A 14014-nucleotide genomic window follows, 5' to 3' on the forward strand; every position below is an offset into this window, starting at 1 on the left:
ACTGGGAACACTGGTCTTCAGTTCTACTGCTGCTGCTTTTGCACTGGTCTTCAGTTCTACTGGAAACACTGGTCTTCAGTTCTACTGCTGGGAACACTGGTCTTCCGGGCAGTTCTTTGAGCGGACATGGATTATTTCTACAGAGTTCTTCTTTCTTCCGTCTTCGTCCCTTTCAACCCCTCTGGAAAACTGATGTCCTCCATCTTTCTGGATTTTCTTTTCCTCTTTCTCGTCACAGTCCATCATTAGTGAACTAAATAAAGTAATAAAAAATGACATTAATCCAAAAATTAATCCATGAAGGTGAAAAAGGTCCCACAAAAAGTGGATCAGGGTGGTCTGGGACTGATTATAAACGTGATGAAGATTAAAGAGATTATTTTAAAAGACTTCTAAAAGTTATAAGTCATATTTGGACACCAGATAGTTCTTCCTTTAGACCACAGCTTACCAGGTAGGTGGCCAAGATATGGACTATAATAAGAAAATAAATGATGACCTGGGATTGGGTTTGACAGAGGAATGTTTAGGTTAAAATCACTTTTAACTACGGGTATAGTATTATCCTATAGTATTAGTATTATCTTTTATTGCAAGATCGAAGCCATGACAGACAATATTTTCTTGGAGTTCTTGTAGGCCCTGCCAATCCATGTCCGCCTATCACGGGACAAACACAAGACCAATCATGTGGCTTCTCCTTGCCACTGAGACCATGGACTTCTGCTTTCCAGAACTTCCGCCATTGTGCATTATCTGCTATTCCTGCTCTTCCTGAGTAGACGAATTCCACCAATTAGTCTCCAATTCATTTCCAATCTTCCAAAGAGTAAAAGTTATCAAAAAAGAAGAGGATAGAGTTCTTAAATGCCACTTTGAGAGGAAGTAAACATATCTTCTAAACAGTCAATGATACTCAAACCAAATTGGGTAACCATGTGTAGAACCCGACCCAGAAGAGACAGCCAGAATAAATCTTCCCTTAGGGCGCGCCACAGTCATAAGATGAATAGTGTACTTTTAATGCAGCCTAATTAACCATAGCTCCCAACTGCTCCTCCCAGTTTGAACCAACTTTTTGGACTTTCCAATTAATGTGTATTCTATGATAGATAATGAATGTATTCCATGATGGATAATGGATGTATGCTATAATAAATAATGGATGCATTCTATGATAGATAATGGATGCATTCTATGATAGATAATGGATGCATTCCATGATAGAAAATGGATGTATTCCATGATAGATAATGGATGTATTCCATGACAGATAATGGATGTATTCCATGATAGATAATGAATGTATTCCATGACAGATAATGGTTGTATTCCATGACAGATAATGGATGCGTTCCATGATAGATAATGGATGCATTCTATGATAGATAATGGATGTATTCTATGAGAGAAAATGGATGCATTCCATGACAGATAATGGATGTATTCTATGATAGATAATGGATGTATTCCATGACAGATAATGGATGTATTCCATGACAGATAATGGATGTATTCCATGACAGATAATGGATGTATTCCATGATAGATAATGGATGCATTCCATGATAGATAATGGATGTATTCCATGAAAGGTAATGGTTGTATTCCATGACAGATAATGGATGCGTTCCATGATAGATAATGGATGTATTCTATAATAAATAATGGATGCATTCTATGATAGATAATGGATGCATTCCATGATAGATAATGGATGCATTCCATGATAGATAATGGATGTCTTCTATGACAGGTGTGTGCAGCTCTGTGCGGCTCCGTGCTCGACACCGGTTATTGCGGCTTGCAGCAATATGTTATAATTCAGAACTACCCCTTTAAATGCTGCATTCAGATGTTAAGATTTGGTAATGCATTTGAATCCCAGGAAATAGTTTAAATATCTGATAATTCCAGACTGCTGCTGTTCAGTGTCCACTTTACCTGGAATTAGGGCTGCTTGATTATGGAAAAAATCATAATCATGATTATTTTTGAGTTTGAAATCATGATGCATTTATTCATAATTTAAAAAACAAACAAAAAAAAAAACACTTTATAAATGAGAACTTTGAAATTTCCCCTTAAAAAAAATACGCAAAATGGTCAAATAGAAAATAATGTCCGGATATGTATCCGCTAATTTCACTAATTAGTGCATCATTAAACCTTTATATCATTTAATTAAAAATTGAAGAATATCAAGTTAGTCTTTGAGTATTTGGTCCAAATCCACTCAAACCCAAGATCCCTTTGCTGTAGAGAGGTTAATGTGATCTGATGCTGCTGGCCTGCATGTGCTTTACCTTGGAGGGTTGGGAATCTCAGCTGGAGGCCTGTCACAGATCCTTACACACTTGGCTGGGGGGGCATCGGACTTCAAATCTGGGAGAAAAAGTCCAAAGTTACAAAGGTCTTCCGTTATTACTCATACATCACTTTTCCACATGGGCTATTTAAAGAGGAGCAGAGTAAATGCAATTGAAGCATAAATAAGCATCCAATCACATACAGATGTCAGGAAATCAGTAAACAGATGGTGCATCTAGATTAACGATTCATCATTATTTGGACGATTGCTCAACTCTTAAAATTGTAATTAGAACCTGTTGAATACACACAGCGAACAGTTCAAGACACCATTAACAATCTTCTATATTATACACACAGAGAGCATTAAATTGGACATCAAATCCCCCCCAAATAAATCTACAAAAAATATATGTAATGTATACAATGGGAGCTTCAACTAAAATGAGATACCTGGTGTTAGATAGATACCTGGTGTTAGATACCTGGTGATAGATACCTGGTGTTAGATAGATACCTGGTGTTAGATAGATACCTGGTGTTAGATAGATACCTGGTGTTGGCTGCATGTCTGTCTGGCGTAGAACGGCCACATGTTGTTTCTCCCCACTGAGGGGGGGGTGAGGCTCTAGTTTAGCCTCATTGGTTGAATCCTTATTTGGCTCAATCTTCATACCTCCATCAGGAAGTTTTTCTCGCTTTCGCCTCTGGATATTATTTTTATTACATTCTAGAACAGAAGAATATGTTGAAATGAGTTTGCTTTGTTTTGGTGAGATGATGGAATTGGGTACAATCAGATATCCATATAGACATATAGATATATATACACACACACACCATTGGGCTCATATTTGTATCGCAGCTCCTCCACACAGAGCTGCAGTTTAATCTTGTCACTCCGAGCCTAGAAGGACAAATTAAGCAGTTAGCCAGGGTCTGTCTGGGTTAGCCAGGGTCTGTCTGGGTTAGCCAGGGTCTGTCTGGGTTAGCCAGGGTCTGTCTGGGTTAGTCAGGGTCTGTCTGGGTTAGCCAGTCTTACCTGCTTCAGCAGCTGTTCTGATGAATATAATTTTCTCTCTAATTCCAGAGCTCTTTGACTCTCTGACAAAGACTTCATCCGTTGGAGGGAAAGCTCATCTCCCAGCCGGTCTGCGTCTTTGCTGTGAATACACATCATTAATCAGAACCCAATATGTAGGCATTAAGACAGAGGGACCTCGCCATCTATAGAGAAGCTTTGTGTCCTCATTCCTGGGTCCCAGAAGGAATCCACTAGAGAGAACAAGGCCAGATTGAGCCGTGGGTAGGGCTGCTCCATTATGGAAAATATCATAATCACGATTATCTTGGTCAATATTGAAATCTCGATTATTCAAACGATTATTTTTGAGTTTGAAAACATGATGCATTTATTCATAATTTCTCTCTTAAAAAAAACAACTTTGAAATTTCCCCTTAAAAAAATACACAAAATGGTCAAATAGAAAATAATGTCCAGATATGTATCCAGCTGTTCTGCAATTTCTATAAAGAAAGAAAAAATAATAATAATAATTATAATAATTTAAACTCGATTATATTCGTTTGGTGATCGTTTCACGCTAAAATCGATATCGCGATCAAAATTTGATTAATCGCCCAGCCCTAGCTGTGGGTGGATATTATTAATCCAATCAATTGATAACGATTCCTTCCGGCCACTGAACGCTAACTTAAAGCTCTTCATCACTTGAAAAACTCAACTAAAAAGTCAAGTTTATTCTTGTTAGTTTTTTGCCACTTGTTCTGCCACTTTTAGGTCATATGGTTCAGACTGTTGGAATCAGTGGAGTCTCAGCTTTCATGTGCTATGTAGTTTGTGTAGATCAAAGATCAAGATCATTGAGCAAACAATGGTTATGAAACACTAAAAGTTGAGAATCTAATCTTTCTAGTGGTGTGTCACATGACTCTGTTCCCATGTGATTAAATGGGGGGGGGGGGGGGGGGGGGCGCTTAGCCTGGTCCCGGGGTATTTCGGGATGAAGACGTTAAACAAAGCAATTTGCACTAAATTAGTTGTCATGGTTATAAAGGTGTATTAATTAGTTGTCATGGTTATAAAGGTGTATTAATTAGTTGTCATGGTTATAAAGGTTTATTAATTAGTTGTCATGTTATAAAGGTGTATTCATTAGTTGTCATGGTTATAAAGGTGTATTAATTAGTTGTCATGGTTATAAAGGTTTATTAATTAGTTGTCATGGTTATAAAGGTGTATTAATTAGTTGTCATGTTATAAAGGTGTACTAATTAGTTGTCATGGTTATAAAGGTGTATTAATTAGTTGTCATGGTTATAAAGGTTTATTAATTAGTTGTCATGGTTATAAAGGTGTATTAATTAGTTGTCATGGTTATAAAGGTGTACTAATTAGTTGTCATGGTTATAAAGGTGTACTAATTAGTTGTCATGGTTATAAAGGTGTACTAATTAGTTGTCATGGTTATAAAGGTGTACTAATTAGTTGTCATGGTTATAAAGGTGTATTAATTAGTTGTCATGGTTATAAAGGTGTAGTACTCACACAGAATTGCTGAGCTTCAACTTGAGAAGGTCGGTATAGTAGGTCTCATCCTGGATGTCCACCTCGGACCGGGCAGGCACAGATGGCTGAGACTTTAACAGCAGCTGCGCGCGCGCACACGCACACACACACACACACACACACACACACACACACACACACACACACACACACACACACACTATCTGAATGTTGTAACGCTAGGCAGCTTTTAGCGACCAGGGGCCTGATGTACAAAGCTTGCTTACGCACAAAAAATCTGCGTAAGCAACTTCTCATGCAAACGTTCGGATGTACAAAGACTTGACGTGAGAAAGTGCGGTTCTCCATGCAAACTAAATGCCTGGCTTACGCACATTTCTGCTGCATGCTGTCAGTTGGCGGCACATAGAGGCAATGCAACAACATGAGGCCTACGCCATCACGACGAGTCAGGACGTCATATTGCAATATGAGGCGAGTTGAAAGTGGATTTGAACATCGGGATGCGTGATCTTAAATGCACTTCAACCATGCGTTATTGTTGTCGAAATGCATAATGTGACACTGTTAGGCTAAACTTAAACAGACCCATAAAACTAAATTGTCAATATTGGAATTAAAAGGAAATTAAAAGGATGCCCCAGAAATATTATTTTCAGTGATGGCTTGTTTATTAAACGTTACATATTTTCAGGACCACACATGATATCTGGGCTAATTGATCTCTCACGCATTTGTCGTCAGATTCTTGCCTGCAATATTATTATTTGATGTTGCGTGGAGTAAGCACAAGCCATTGTTACTTAAAATCAATCCATCAATGAACCAGTAGGTTGATTTTGAATAATGTACATATTATTGACACCTTGGGTGTATGGGAACAACCTCGTCAGCATGCATCCAAATCATTGAGAATATAAAAGCATGCGCAAAATGTGGCAATAATCGATAGGTTGACAATAGCAGTGTTGGCCTTGTTAGAAGATATTGCGAATGGTCGCATTCAAAATGAACGGGTGTTCCGCGACTATTATGATTTTTTGGCTCATGATGACTCAGATTACCAAGAGCTATTCTCTTGGAACTATATATTTCTCCTAACGACGGCACTATTGCAGGCCTGTTTATACTAATTAGCATATTAAATGAGGGAGGAGACTGGGCGGAGAGTCGGGCTTGTGCATGTGCCCTCAATTTCACGTTTATTGGGATGTACAAAGAGAATCTGCGTGAAATCGTGCTTACGCAATGTTTGATACATCCAGATTTTTTTGTGCGCAGCATCTTTCCAGATTTTTGCGTCCACAAAGTTTTTGTAAGAAATCCACGCAAGTACATTCTTAGTACATGAGGCCCCAGGTAACCAGTCAATGTCATAGAATACGTTACCTGGGACTTCTCCAGTCTCTGGACTTTAGTGACCAGATTATGGATCTCCTCGTTCTTCTCTGTGAGCATGGACTGGAGTCTCTCTAGCTGGGCTGGGTCTGCTCTGGTGCCCTGCAGCTGCATCAGGGTGGCTATCTGGACCTGCACACACACACACACATCAGGGTGGCTATCTGGACCTACACACACACACACACACATCAGGGTGGCTATCTGGACCTGCACACACATCAGGGTGGCTATCTGGACCTGCACAAACACATCAGGGTGGCTATCTGGACCCGCACACACACACATCAGGGTGGCTATCTGGACCCACACACACACACATCAGGGTGGCTATCTGGACCCACACACACACACACACACACACACACACACACACACACACACACACACACACACACACACACACACACACACACACACACACACACACACACACACACACACACACACACACACACACACACACACACACACACAGAACTAGGGATTAACGACGACGATTATTTTGTGAGTTGACGTGTCGACAAATCGATCAATATGTTTTTCTTTTTGGCCCCACAGCTGCAGCAATTGTGGAGCTCAAAGGATCTGTGCTTTCCTTTAAGACAGCGCCCGCCCGTCATATTTCAAAGGTTGCGCACAGGAGCACTATTTACAATCTGCAAAATGTGTTGGTGTCGGCCGACTCATTTTTTAAATTTAGGATATTGACGCTGTGCGGCTCCTCGTTGCAACGGAATTAGTTTAAGATATACAACACACACTAAATTTTAGTTTTAAAATAAATATTTGGAAAATTGTGTTTTCCGCAGTGTGCCTCTCTGGTACTGAGCAGGTCTGCAGGATCACACTCTGCACAACCCAGTCAGTAAAAAAGTGTCTCTCTCTCTCTCCTTCTCCCTCTCTCTGTGTCTCTCTCTCTCCTTCTCCCTCTCTCTGTGTGTCTCTCTCTCCTTCTCCCTCTCTGTGTCTCTCTCTCTCCTTCTCCCTCTCTGTGTGTCTCTCTCTCTCCTTCTCCCTCTGTGTGTCTCTCTCTCCTTCTCCCTCTCTGTGTGTCTCTCTCTCCTTCTCCCTCTCTGTGTGTCTCTCTCCTTCTCCCTCTCTGTGTGTCTCTCTCTCCTTCTGTGTGTCTCTCTCTCCTTCTCCCTCTCTCTGTGTGTCTCTCTCTCCTTCTCCCTCTCTCTGTGTGTCTCTCTCTCTCCTTCTCCCTCTCTGTGTGTCTCTCTCTCCTTCTCCCTCTCTCTGTGTGTCTCTCTCTCCTTCTCCCTCTCTGTGTCTCTCTCTCTCCTTCTCCCTCTCTGTGTGTCTCTCTCTCTCCTTCTCCCTCTGTGTGTCTCTCTCTCCTTCTCCCTCTCTGTGTGTCTCTCTCTCCTTCTCCCTCTCTGTGTGTCTCTCTCCTTCTCCCTCTCTGTGTGTCTCTCTCTCCTTCTGTGTGTCTCTCTCTCCTTCTCCCTCTCTCTGTGTGTCTCTCTCTCCTTCTCCCTCTCTCTGTGTGTCTCTCTCTCTCCTTCTCCCTCTCTGTGTGTCTCTCTCTCCTTCTCCCTCTCTCTGTGTGTCTCTCTCCTTCTCCCTCTGTGTCTCTCTCTCTCCTTCTCCCTCTCTCTGTGTCTCTCTCTCTCCTTCTCCCTCTCTCTGTGTCTCTCTCTCTCTCCTTCTCCCTCTCTGTGTGTCTCTCTCTCCTTCTCCCTCTGTCTCTCTCTCCTTCTCCCTCTCTGTGTCTCACTCTCTGTCTCTCTCTCTCCCTCTGTGTGTCTCTCTCTCTCCTTCTCCCTCTCTGTGTGTCTCTCTCTCCTTCTCCCTCTCTGTGTGTCTCTCTCCTTCTCCCTCTGTGTGTCTCTCCTTCTCCCTCTCTGTGTGTGTCTCTCTCCTTCTCCCTCTCTGTGTCTCTCTCTCCTTCTCCCTCTCTGTGTGTCTCTCTCCTTCTCCCTCTCTCTGTGTCTCTCTCTCTCCTTCTCCCTCTCTCTGTCTCTCTCTCTCCTCTGTGTGTCTCTCTCTCCTTCTCCCTCTCTGTGTGTCTCTCTCTCCTTCTCCCTCTCTGTGTGTCTCTCTCTCCTTCTCCCTCTCTCTGTGTGTCTCTCTCTCTCCTTCTCCCTCTCTCTGTGTGTCTCTCTCTCTCCTTCTCCCTCTCTCTGTGTGTCTCTCTCTCCTTCTCTCTGAGTCTCTCTGGAAGTTTAAGTGGTTTTATTACTGTGACGGACAGCCAATCAGCGGCTAGACAATTGCATGTCATGAATATTCATGAGTAAGAGCCAAAATCATGTCGTTCCTCCCGCCCACCTCCTCCCCCACACTAGAACAGAGTGAACCAGGAGCACCTCCTCCTCTAGAACAGAGTGAACCAGGAGCACCTCCTCCACTAGAACAGAGTGAACCAGGAGCACCTCCTCCACTAGAGCAGAGTGAACCAGGAGCACCTCCTCCACTAGAGCAGAGTGAACCAGGAGCACCTCCTCCACTAGAACAGAGTGAACCAGGAGCACCTCCTCCACTAGAACAGAATGAACCAGGAGCACCTCCTCCTCTAGAACAGAGTGAACCAGGAGCACCTCCTCCACTAGAACAGAGTGAACCAGGAGCACCTCCTCCACTAGAACAGAGTGAACCAGGAGCACCTCCTCCACTAGAACAGAGTGAACCAGGAGCACCTCCTCCACTAGAACAGAGTGAACCAGGAGCACCTCCTCCACTAGAGCAGAGTGAACCAGGAGCACCTCCTCCACTAGAGCAGAGTGAACCAGGAATGCAATGCCACCTTTATTAAATGTAATATCACGTATTAAATGCCACCTTTAACATGTGATATTATTCTATTATTTCGTATACCTTCATGCGGTGTAGCTGCTGCTTGCTGAAGCCGTGCTGTTTCTGCAGAGACTGATGTTGGATCTTCATACTGAGCAGTCGTTTCTCCATCTCAGCACGTTTGTCCTCCAGCTTTATCGGAATGAAGGCAAACATGCATATTAACATTCATGTACAGGTGCATCGAAATAAATTAGAATACTGTGGAAAAGATAATTAATTTAAATAATTAAATTTAAAAAGTGAAACTCATACCGATTCATTCCACCCAAAGTGAAATATTTCAAGCCTTTATATGTATTTATCTTGATTATTATGGAACAACTCATGAAAACCCAAAATTCAGTATCTCAGAAAATGTCAATATTGTCAAAAAGTTAAATATTGTAGACTCAAGGTGTCACTCTAATCAGCTAATTACCTTACCCCTAACAGTACCGATTCCTGGTTTAATGACCATAGGATACTTGATTGGCCAGCAGACTCGCCTGACCTGAACCTCACAGATAATGTCTGTCTGGGGTATTGACAAGAGACCCAACGATGCAGACGAGCTGAAGGCCGCTGTCGAAGCCACTGGGCCCCTACACCTCAGCGGGGCCCCTACACCTCAGCGGGGCCCCTACACCTCAGCGGGGCCCCTACACCTCAGTGGGGCCCTTACACCTCAGCGGGGCCCCTACACCTCAGCGGGGCCCCTACACCTCAGCGGGGCCCCTACACCTCAGCGGGGCCCCTACACCTCAGCGGGGCCCCTACACCTCAGCGGGGCCCCTACACCTCAGCGGGGCCCCTACACCTCAGTGGGGCCCCTACACCTTAGCGGGGCCCTACACCTCAGCGGGGAATTTCTGTGCAAATCCCATCTCATAGTTGCCAATTATCATTGGTGGTTGATGAAAGAAGTAATATATTCAGATTAGTAAAACGAAGTATAGACGACCTTCATTTGCTCATAATATTGAAATAGTTTAAATATTTGAACTTTTATTTGAGCTAATTTTGAGCGCGAGTAGAATATCAACTTCACTCTTGGTGTGAGCGCCATTTAAGAGCCTTTAATTCTATCGCTGTCTGACCAGGTGGAACATACTGGAAAAGGCCTCCATATGTGGTGAACAATGGAGGCAATTCAAAATATATCCCCAAAAATCTTGACCATACAAATACAAAAATACATTATTCAGTAGTTTCTTACTTCAGCGAACAGTGAGTTTCCTTTGCTGTTGGGGTCTTGGGCTTGCTGCTGAGCCTGGTCCAACTGCACCTGCAGCTCCTGGTTAGCCTGACGGGATTTCTGTTAGAAACAAATGTCAGAAACAGAGACGCTTCTTTCATAGTCATAATAACATGTATGTATGTATGTATGTATGTATGTATGTATGTATGTATGTATGTATGTATGTATGTATGTATGTATGTATGTATGTACACCATAGCTAACCCAAGTGCTGCTGGACTAGACCGTGACCTTGGACCCGTCGATCATGATGACCTTGGACCCATCAATCATGCCATTGATGGGTTGGGGTTGGCGTCTCTGGTTCTTCTCTTGCCAGAGATACATTGTTTTGGGCTGTTTTCCCTCTTCCTATTGGTCCTCCTCTGCTCCTCCTTTGTCCCCCAGGGATCCATACTCATCTCATGACTGTTACACAGCTGGATCCTTCTCCCAAACCAACCCCCTGAGTAACCTACAACCCTGGTGACTATTGAGGGGCCGTGGAGGATCATCTACAGCTTAACCGTGACGGAGGTCCTCTGATTGGCCCTGATCACTTCTCAGGGCGGTAAGTCACTCCTAACTCCTCCTCCAACAGCACTTGAACTTCAAGCAACCCATAACCAAGCTCGTTCAGTCATGCTTTTCCAGTTACCAAACATTTTATCCATATCGTCCCCAAAGACCTGTAATTGCTAATTCATAGCTTCCTTTTCTCCCAGAGTGCTGAACCTCCCTCCTCACCTGCTGTCACCAAGCTGCTCTGACAGTAAACAAACGGCAGCGGAACCAGCAGCTGGTCACATATCAACCCAATGTTTGCTTTGAATTCACAAGATATTATTTGAGTGTTATTTGTTGGCTTAGCCATCTGTCAGTGAGTTAAACGTGCAGTGGGAACATATTTAGACTCCCTGCTCATTCTTGACCCATCCGCCCTCTTCACTGATTGGTTTAATCACAGGTGGATGAACTGAATGAGGAAACGTGGACGGAGGCGGGGAGCAGAAAGCGACTGGGTGTTTTCAGGTCATTTACTTTTAAAGATGCTCTATTCCGTTTTCTCTTTACAACTTTCTTATTTTTGTTATTGTATTTTTTATACCTACAGCAGCTTTAATCTTTGGATTGGACTTCCTATGGATTTTAAGACGGGATCGACTGATGTGATTTTTTAGGGCCGATACGATACTGATTTTTTTCCATCAGCCTTAGCCGATGACCGATACGCCGATGCCGATTAGCTTCAGCCGATATTTGGAGCCGATACTACCCTGGAAATCCAGAGTTCTCACGAGAGCACAATTTGAGTCGAGCAACGAGCAATATACTCATTCCCCGATTCCCCTGGCCCAGAACCTTAACCAATCACATCGGTGTATCTGATATAGGCAGGCCAAAAGCGTTACTGTTTTACCGACCGGATACGGCAAGAGTCTTATCTATTGGTTAGCTCCGCTGGTCTGGATACGTCACCCCTTGTGTTCTTCTGATTGGTCGTAGTGTTAACCAATTGCGTGCAGTGATATTTTCAAATGCATGCTTGGTGCCGCCCCTCGAGTTGGGCCGTTCTCATTACTCGCTGCCAGACCCTACAGCTTTCAGATGTGGGTCTGGATCTCCAGGCTAAGCTGATACTGCTTTTGCTCCCTCAATTTAAATCATAAAAATTACACACTGACGATAACAAATGTTCTAAGTCTCAATTTAAAAAAGGAACATTTATTGAACTGTCTGTAAATCATGGCGGGAAAAAATTAAATAAAATATATATATATTTTTTTAAAACGGCCGATACGATGCACGTAAAAACGCAAATATCGGTCGATCACTAATTTTAAGACATTGTGGCATGCCACATATAACCAACTATATATATATATAGTTATAGCTCTAGATGTATAATCTGCTTACCTCCAGTGCGTTGAACCAGGAAACAGCCTCCTTCTCCCTCTCCTCCCTCTCCTCCGTGGTCTGCAGGAGCTGCCGCCTCAGACTCCCGTTGGTGAGCTCCAGCTGCTGCTCTTTGTACTGCGCCTCCTGGAGCGACACGCCCAGCTCGGCCTGGGAACGCGCACAGGGAACGGTCTCAACCAACGGAACTAAGGACACTGTTCAGACAGGAGCTTTGGAACCGTTCCGTTCTTCAGCTACCTTCATGCTCTCCAGCTCCGTTATGTTCAGATGCATCTCCATGAGCTCAGAGGAAACGGTGTCCTGCTTCTGCTCCTTCAGGGACCGGAGCTCGTCCGTCTTGTGGTTGAGGGTTTCCGTCTGGACCTCCAGTTTATGTTTCAGCTGTTTCTCATTTAACTGAGCTTCTTCTAGATCCGCCTGCAGGCTTATGATCTGCATGGAGCGATACCGAGTTAGAAGGAGCTCAAATAACACAAACAATGATAATACCGTTGATACATTGAGGGCATTTAGCAGACGCTATTATCCAGAGACACATGCACACACACCGACGGGGGATCCAACCATGCAGGGCGGAGCGGTTAGGGGTAGGCGCCTCGCCGAGGGCCACGTGACACTCCTGAGCTGAGCCTACCTAGAGTGTCCCTTATAGGGGAACAACGACAGCACGTACCTGATGTTTCAGAACGTTGCCCTCCGTTATATGAGCCTGTGTTAAACGTTCTTCTTGATGGTGAAGGTGTTGGGTTTGCAGGTTGTTTGAAGAGTCGTATTCAGACTTGAGAGATTCGAGCATTCGAACCCTCAGCTCCACCTCCCTCTTAAGAGAAAACTTATCTTGCTCCAGTATCTGAGAACACAAATTGCAAAGTGACATAGTGGTAATGTAGTAGTCATTTAATTATAATTTGACCTTTTTGCTTTCTGACAAGAATTATTATTATTTTGGATGACTTGTGAGGGTATTCTTCAGTTCAAAGCCATGACATAAATTCCATCAATTGACATCATCAATCCTGTGCACACCTCTATGGTGTTGGTCATCTCCACCCTCTGCTCCTCCAGCTGGGTCTGCAGCTCCACCTGCTGGTTCAGGAGGTCCAGGCCGGCGTGCGCCGCCTGGCGGACCTGCTCCTCGCTCTCCTTCAGACGGCTTCTCAACGTCTGCACCTCCTCCTCCGCCGCCTGCAGTGCTCCGGACATCGTGACAGGAGTCCTTCTCTTGGTTCAATTCGGCAGCTGAAGTCAGTGAAGATTGAACCAAAGCATACAAACAAATAATGAGTTCCAAACCGTGTTTGCCAACGGTAACATCAAGTGTCCGAGTCTCCCCGGCTCTCCAGGGGGTCTCATGACTCCTCTACTCCAACTCAGGCTTTAGTTGTTATGGTTGTTGCATTGGTTCTTTGCCGTCGTTGGGCTACATTTAATAGTTCAACAAATGATTAGGTGTTATGCCACACAATGCATAACTGCCGCAACAAAAGCATTGGCCTAACAGTGATCAGCTCGTTACAGCAACAGGCTGTAGTGTCTTCTATTCGGTTAAGATACAATAAGTCATTTAACGTCCACACAGTGAAAGGATTTAACAGTTATTAGTCACCAGCTCGGCTTAGGGCGACAGGATTCTGAACTAAAATATGCCAACGTAAATTATCACAATTCAATAACATCTCTTCACAAAGTAAGCCGTAAGTACTGACTTACTTTAAAGTAGATCAACGAAATACATCTAAAACACCCTCTTCCTTCACCTCAGTTTAGCGCTTCACAAATTTTGAATTCGAGTCTCCCACGGCGAGCATCGCGAG

The 14014-nt window shown here is 43.6% G+C and overlaps 1 protein-coding gene across 2 annotated transcripts; it reads right to left on the minus strand.

The window, feature by feature from the left end:
- Nucleotides 1-47: 47 nt before the first annotated feature.
- spdl1 (spindle apparatus coiled-coil protein 1) lies at nucleotides 48-13991 on the minus strand. 2 transcript variants are annotated; one of them, XM_084469813.1, is made up of 14 exons: nucleotides 13911-13991; nucleotides 13227-13439; nucleotides 12874-13050; nucleotides 12438-12632; nucleotides 12198-12347; nucleotides 10260-10358; nucleotides 9083-9193; nucleotides 6251-6391; nucleotides 4880-4983; nucleotides 3353-3473; nucleotides 3151-3217; nucleotides 2864-3040; nucleotides 2307-2385; nucleotides 48-253 (listed from the first exon to the last, which is right to left on the minus strand). In XM_084469813.1, the coding sequence occupies exons 2-14, from the start codon at nucleotides 13401-13403 to the stop codon at nucleotides 82-84; spliced, it is 1770 nt and encodes a 589-aa protein (XP_084325939.1). In that variant the 5' UTR covers nucleotides 13404-13439; nucleotides 13911-13991; the 3' UTR covers nucleotides 48-81. The 2 variants fall into 2 exon arrangements, with proteins under 2 accessions (XP_084325939.1, XP_084325940.1); XM_084469814.1 differs by having other exon boundaries at nucleotides 13907-13937.
- Nucleotides 13992-14014: the final 23 nt, after the last annotated feature.

The sequence above is a fragment of the Micromesistius poutassou genome, assembly GCF_964030765.1.
Source record: "Micromesistius poutassou genome assembly, chromosome: 6".
Taxonomy (NCBI): Eukaryota; Metazoa; Chordata; class Actinopteri; order Gadiformes; family Gadidae; genus Micromesistius; species Micromesistius poutassou.

Coding starts and splice junctions, on each gene's coding strand:
- spdl1 (XM_084469813.1), bottom strand. CDS start 13,403: ATGTCCGGAGCACTGCAGGCGGCGGAGGAGGAGGTGCAGACGTTGAGA. Junction 6,392..9,082: donor AGCAGCTACACCGCATGAAG/GTATACGAAATA, acceptor GTGTGTGTGCAG/GTCCAGATAGCCACCCTGAT. Junction 2,386..2,863: donor AGACATGCAGCCAACACCAG/GTATCTATCTAA, acceptor TTTTTCTCCCAG/ATTTGAAGTCCGATGCCCCC.